Below are 7432 nucleotides of genomic sequence, written 5' to 3'. Positions count from 1 at the left end.
GCGTTCGAGAGTTCGACCCCTACTTCAAGCTCAAGCTCGACGCTGTAGGCGTTCTCGGGTTCTCGTCCATTCAGAAGTGCACCACCGCCATGAGGATGCTTGCATACGAAGCACCTGCTGATACACAGGACGACTACCTTCGCATGAGTGAGTCTACTGCCATTGAGTTCATGTACAAGTTTTGCCGAACTGTGGTGGGAAAGTTTGGTAAATACTATTTGAGAGGGCCAACTGAGGAAGAGACTGCAAGGATCATGGCACAAAATGCTGCCAGAGGATTCCTTGGAATGCTTGGAAGCATCGATTGCATGCACTGGACATGGAAGAACTGCCCGTTTACTTGGCAAGGTATATACAAAGGGCGTCATGGATATTGCAGTGTGGTTCTTGAAGCTGTGGCAGATTATGACCCGTGGATTTGGCATTCTTTCTTTGGCATGGCGGGATCACACAATGACATCAACGTGTTGCAGCGGTCTCCGGTGTTCGAGCGGACTAGTGGAAGGGCATGCTCCACCATGCAACTATGAGATCAATGGCCACGAATATACCAAAGGTTATTATCTAGCCGATGGTATATATCCAAAATGGGCCACTTTTGTCAAAACAATCTCGAATCCATCGAGTCTGAAGAATTCCCACTTTGCTACACGACAGGAGGCTTGCAGGGAAGGATGTCGAGCGGGCATTTGGTGTGCTTCAAGCACAATTTGCCATTGTCCGGTACCCTGCTCTAAGCTGGTCTCACGACCAAATGTGGGAGGTGATGCAGGCTTGTGTGATCAGGCACAACATGATCATCGAGGATGACCGCAAGAATCATGCTAGGTCACATGTTGGTCCCTATGAGTGTGAATGCCCTCTTGCGGAGGTTGATCATGAGTTGCCTGCAGATTTTGCTGATTTTCTCGCCATGCACGCAGAGATCCGTGACAGCAATGTTCATGATCAACTTCAAACTGATCTCGTTGAGCATTTGTGGAGGATCAAAGGAAATACCGTGGCACCTTGATGTAGCATCTAGCCCTATTTATTATATTTGTTTACTTGTTTTGTTTTATTGTTTGTTGTAATTTAATTTGAAAACAATCCTCGCAAACATTTTTATTCATATGTTATATTTGATAAATGGTTCTGTGTTAAAAAAATATTTTAAATGTTTGGGGGCTGCGTTTGGGGGACGCGGCTGGGGAGCGACGTCCCCCAAACGCGACACGAACAAAACACGTCCCTCAAACGCTCAATCCGGCGCGATTTGGGGGACGCTTTAGGGGACGCAGCTGGACATGCTCTTAGTGCGCTATTCGCCAGCCCAGCTTGCATCCTAACTGTAACACGTCAAAACTGTTGAAATAAACTTTTGCATAGCCTCTTTTCATCAGTTTGAACTTTTGAAAAACTTTCTTCCGACAATTCACAGACTCGTACATCGTTCCATTGGTCTGAAGAGCAACTAATACATGTGGATTCAACAATAATCCTATCTAGCACTAGCAGAAGTGCAGGGCAAGATTCATTCAGCATCAGGACAATCTTATCTACCACTATCTTCTTATCTTCTTGTTGCTTCAGTAAGTAGGCTTGGTGAAGAGCCTGACGTCCCTCCATCGCGACTCCATGTAGTGCGAGGGGTTGCTCTGCGCGTACACTCCGAACTTGAAGTAGTGCTCGTGGCCGCCACGCCCCGCCACGCGCAGCCGCTCCTCGCCGTCGATGAACACGGCGAGCGTCCCGTTGCCGCCGACGTCGTGGATCACGTTGAGCCGGAACCACCGGTCGTAGATGCCGCCCTCGACGACCTGCATGTCGTAGTACCGCAGCGCGCCGTCGTAGACGTGCAGCATCAGCGTCGTCGCGTGCTTCGCCGCGCCGAACACCTGCATGATGGACACCCCGGAGGTGCCGCCGGGGACGTAGGCGTAGCCTTCGAACTGCCACACGCCGGAGTTGTAGGTTTGCTGCCGGGTTAATTAGCGCGGCGTTAGCACTAGGTTAGTCAACAAATTAAACCGCCCGCAGTACTGGAGTTAGCTGATTACCATGCGGATTTCCGTTCGAGGCTTGGTGTGGCTGGTGGTGCTGTGAGGCTTGTCGCTGCAGTACACCCACAGCCGTCGCATGCTGTTCACGAACTCGTACCGCTCATTCAGCGGAAGGTCGTACGGGCTCTGCACCGGGAGCTGCGTGTCGTTGAGCGGCACGGTGACGAAGCCGCTGGTCGGGTCGCAGGCAGCGCCGCTGGCGCCGTGAGTGGAGACTGACAGAGCCAGGACGAGGAAGAGGAGCCAGGACAGCATGTCAGGAGCCATTGCTAGTTAGCTAATTATAAGCAAAGACACTCCTGATCTAGTTGTTGTCAATCAAGCCTCTGGTCGACGTGTATATATATGCGCACTGCTACTTGTAGAACTCAGTGTATTGTTGCCTGTGTGGACTGCTAAATTAGGATATTTCAGCATCTTAATGCCCAAGTGCACGTCACAGTCATAAACCGTTCAATCAGACAAATGTAGCTATAAACTCTCTACATAGAGAAGAATCCTCAGGACCATTTCAAATGGGTATCTGACCATGGATACAATAGGAAACAAAATTTGAGGACGGACGTGCATGTCATCAAAGTCTACGTAGCATTTGGGAGTATGTGTGGTGGACTAGTGGTAGTTAACATATTGTACCTGTCTATTTGTCAGTGCACGTACGGATCAAAAATTTATAGGCGGCCAGCAGAGCACCCAGCTTTGGGTTTATTCCATTATTATTCGAATATAAACGCAGGGCCGCTTTGAGATGTTTCCAAATTAGGTGCTTGCCTCTTGTGATCTTTGACCAGGCTGGACTGTGCTCGCCTAAGAGACGATCGTCCCTGACAAACCAAACCGGCCGATCAAGACGGCAGAGAATAGATGGATCTAATTAAAATAATTAGCAAAAGATAATGCATAGACTGGACTGACACGTAAATGGATTTAGCGTGTAGTATGGTGGTCTGTCTGTGTGTCTGTCAATGTCAGTATTCTTTGAAGATATATGCATATTTATATGGTTGTTTGGATGAGAAAAGAGAATTAGTCGACATCAAAGCATATGCAGTTTAACACATCGTTGAGCTCATCGATCGATGACTTTTCACCGTTGCTTCTACATAGCTTGGACTTCCCACCTCGATTAGATTGTGCTCTTTTATTCTCCTCCACTTCAAGAATCTTTCTTAATGATATCCCAGGAGAGCCGATTAATCATGGTCGTGAGCTGCGGCAAGGGAACCTGCTTTTCCCTCCCCTCTTCGCCGTTGACCCGCTTCAACACACCCTTCAAGTGGCCACTGATCATGGGCTCCTTCAACGCCTCCCTGGAAAGGGTGCTCGGTTCCGGACTTCTCTTTATGCCGATGATGCGTCAATCTTCGTGGCTCTCGTTCGTGAGGATATCTCGACCCTTGCACGAATTCTCAACAACTTTGGTGCTGTCATCAAGGTCTGTTTGTAGTATTTGGAAGTATGTGTACTGATAGTTGTCTATTTGTCAGTGTGCACGTACGGAGCAAAAATATTTTGGCCAGCAGAGCACCCAGCGTGGGTTCATTTTTTAATCTGAACCCAAGGCCGCTTTGAGATGTTTCCAAATTAGGGTGGCTTTGCCTCTGATATCTTTGACTAGCTTCAGAACAAACCTAACTGGCGATCAGGACGCTCGAGAATAGATGAAAAAATGACAAGATCCACCACATCACATAACTACCACACTGGGACGTATGTAACACATCACTGATTTGCTCGGTTTGTGGGAGATGACTAAGATGAGGATCTCTGACAGGGGCATCGCTAAGAAAATCTCACATTTGCTATATTGACCGACTTGGAAAATTATGTGGCCAACCGAGAACTGAACAAATGTTAACTGAGTTGTTTACAAAATTATCATCGAAGAACATACGACTTTGACCACTAAACATGTCAGCAGCCCCTTAATTTTTGAATAATTATCCATCGTGCATGTGATTATTAAGTAGATAGCTGCCGACTTCCACACCAACCTAGTCTAAACACATACTACGACAAATTCGCTCAACGCCCACCTCCTGAAAACTTAGCAACTCCTCCACCTCCGCCTCCACCATAGATTGGTTTCTCCTCCTTTGTCCAACCTAACCGGCATCAAGAGGGGTGGGGAATCCGATCTGTGCCTGACGTTTCTAATAAAAGTAGTAGATTAGGTTAAGGTTTGATCCCATCTTCATCTTGGTCTCCGCCTTAATGGAGATGTCATGGCTTACAATAAGTGATTTTCAACTCTTTATTTGACGATGAGATCTTCTTCCCGACATCAACGGTGATGTTAGAAGATTACAATTTTATAGGTATGCTTCTTCAGATCTTACTTCGAAGATTAATTTTGGATCTTTTCTCAAGGTTGCCGCGGAGAGAATTGTCCTCGCAATATTTTCCCGGCTTCTACCTCCTCAACAATTGTGATTCATATTCTCAGAAATCCAACGACGTCGACCGATTTGTTCGGTTTCGTTTCGCTGATATACTGGTGTTGGTACTCTTCCAGATTTTGCTTGATTACTTCAATGGTTGCACGCGTGCATGTAGCCTGGTATTGCGGCTTAAATTAAAATTATGGAAGAATCTTCGTTGGTATTTACAAGTCTATGATTTCGTGTTTATCGTTGACTGCAGATAAGTATAAGATGAGTTTGAAGATCCTTAAGATTTGCTTGTTTCTTTAGATTTTATTTTGTAACAGTTAAAATTAGATCGTGCATCTCTACCGTGTAATATTTGTTGTAAATATATATAGTACTGATTGTCCAAAAAATAGCTGCCGACTGTATGCAGGCCAAAGACAAGTTCAACGCAGCGTTCTATCGGCGGTTTCTACTTGTTAAAGTCCTCACGAAGTATTGCTACTTGTCAAACTAATTAACCTCACAGCCACCACCAATCCACCATGGCCTCATGCTGTTCCAGCGCACGTCGCCACCGGCTGTCGGCCAGCACCATGGCCTCATCTGCCGAGCGCACGGCACTCATAGTCGTAGCAGTACTCCTATGCGCCGTCGGGGCTGCGGCTGACGGCTGCAACCTCACCGCGGGGTTCGCCAAGGTGGAGCTCCATGAGGGCGACTTCCTGGTGCAGAGCCCCTACGACGTGCCGGTGGACCAGCGATACCGCTACGACGCTGGCACCGGCGTCCGGACCTTCTGGGTGTACGCCGCCGACAAGGCCTTCAACGCCGTCACGCCGACGAACCCGCGGACGGAGGTCCGGCTCGCCGGCCATGACTACTCGTCGGGTGAGTGGCAGTTCGAGGGGGACGTGTACGTTCCGGCGGGTACGTCCGGGACGTCGGTGGTTCAGATCCACAACGAGAACGGCGGCACGTCTACAACGGCACCATGCGGTGGTACAGCGGGCGCGAGGTGGAGGCGTGCGTCTACGGCCGGTGGATCAGGGTGAACGTGGTGCACGACGTCGGCGCGTCCACGGTCGCCGTGTACGTCGACGGGGCGTCGAGGGTGGCCGCCGTCGCCGTGGCACCGAGCGCGTCGCACTACTTCAAGTTCGGGGTGTACATGCAGCACCACGACGTGTCCGCGCTCATGGTGGCGCGGTGGAGGAACGTCTCCGTCTACACCAAGCCCTACTAGCTAGCTAATTTGTGACTGCGGTAGTGATGAGCCGATCATTGACGAATAAATGGACCGAACCTTGTGTTAGTACTCCGTTTTAACCATGTATTGAACTGGCGTAGTGGCCGCACCAGCAGAGCTCGATCTCATCGTCGCCGGCCGATTCCTCCGCATGTGTGCAGATCCTAGCTAGTCCCATCGCCGGAAACTGCTCCGACTAGGACCTCGTGTGGTCCGTGGAATTTGAAAAGAAAATTCCTTTCAAGTTTCAGGAAAAAGAGAAAACTATTTTTTAAACTACGAAAGAAATAAGATTTCTAGTTGGAATTTGATGAAATTTTAATTACTTTTGTTTTGAATAATTTTTTTCGATAAAGGACGCTTCATTACTCAAAAATATTCAAGCATTACACCTAAACTCTGCATAACTAAGATGCACACAGGCGTTCGAGTATCAAGTCTGAAAAACAAATAAAAGATGGATAAAAAGGTGCCAAAATAGACTACGCTTCGTTGGCTTTAGTCCGCCTAATATGCAGCCATCCATGTTGGGAAATAAACTACTTGGCCGTGTTCTCCAACCGTGTAGACACCTCCATAAAGAGGTCTCGGTCCTCCAAACGCTGGAGTGGTGACCATGAACGGAGCAAAGTTGTACATCGGTAAATGACCTGCATGAGAGAAGAATTTTTATCATTGAAAACCTTGTCATTTCTACATAGCCACAGCGACCATACAACTTCAATCGCGCCCACTCTGATAAGCGTTTTATACCTAATATCTACCCCATTTAGAAATTGCCAAATATATTTACAACGCTACGAGGCGGGTATAAGGTAGAACCCATCTGAATGACTGACCATATAGATCTAGCAAACCTACAGTTGATAAAAAGATGTTTTATTATCTCATCTTGATGATAGAAAACACATCTCTTACAATCGTGCCAGTTGCATTTAACAAGGTTATCTTTGGTTAAAATCACACCTCGACGAAGGTACCACACAAAAACTTTCGTTTTCAGTGGTATCTTCATCTTCCAAATGAATTTATTATTGAGAATCGGTTGACTAGGAATGATCAGCGCCTATACATTGAGTTGACCGAGAAAACACCGTTCTTGGTAAGGTTCCATCGGAATTCATCAGTCCCTTGAGCTAATTTTATTGAAGCTAACCTCTGTAGAAATTCATTCCAACTAGTCAGACAGGGACCAATTAGATCACGCCTGAACGTCATAGAGGGAGGAGAAGTTTCCATAACCTTCTGCAAGGTGTCTTCCTTATAACGAACAATATTGTACAAAATAGGATATTGTTCCCGAAGAGTAGTTATTCCCAACCACCTATCTTCCTAGAACCTAATCTCCATCCCATAGCTTATGGAGAACGATCCAAAAGGGAAAAAGTGCTTCTTAGTTGCCATAATGCCAGCCCAAAAGTGAGAATCTCCAGGTTTCCAAAAGACCTGAGATAACTCCTTTGATCCCGCATACTTTTTCCTTAATAGTTGTTGCCATATATCATCCTCAGTTAATAATCTGGCCAGCCATTTTTCTAGCAAAACCATGTTCTTAACTTCAAGATCATGAACACCAACTCCACCTTGATCTTTTGGACGGCATACAACACTCCATTTAGTTAACCGATATTTCTTCTTCTTGATGTCCCCTTGCCAAAAGAATCTTGAACGTAGATAATCTAATTTGTTCAAAATTCCTTTGGGTAGATGGAAGAAAGATATCATATAGAGGTAAGGATGTGTGTCTGTCTCCAAATGCACCTGAATGGCAT

At 46.8% G+C, this 7432-nt stretch overlaps 1 protein-coding gene across 1 annotated transcript; it reads right to left on the bottom strand.

The window, feature by feature from the left end:
• Positions 1-1568: 1568 nt before the first annotated feature.
• Positions 1569-2309, bottom strand: LOC124656226 (citrate-binding protein-like). Its single transcript, XM_047195008.1, has 2 exons — positions 2040-2309; positions 1569-1958 (listed from the first exon to the last, which is right to left on the bottom strand). The coding sequence occupies exons 1-2, from the start codon at positions 2307-2309 to the stop codon at positions 1569-1571; spliced, it is 660 nt and encodes a 219-aa protein (XP_047050964.1).
• Between the last annotated feature and the right edge of the window lie 5123 nt (positions 2310-7432).

The sequence above is a fragment of the Lolium rigidum genome, chromosome 5 (genome assembly GCF_022539505.1).
Source record: "Lolium rigidum isolate FL_2022 chromosome 5, APGP_CSIRO_Lrig_0.1, whole genome shotgun sequence".
NCBI lineage: Eukaryota > Viridiplantae > Streptophyta > Magnoliopsida > Poales > Poaceae > Lolium > Lolium rigidum.
This window is presented reverse-complemented; position numbering and strand designations above follow the sequence as displayed.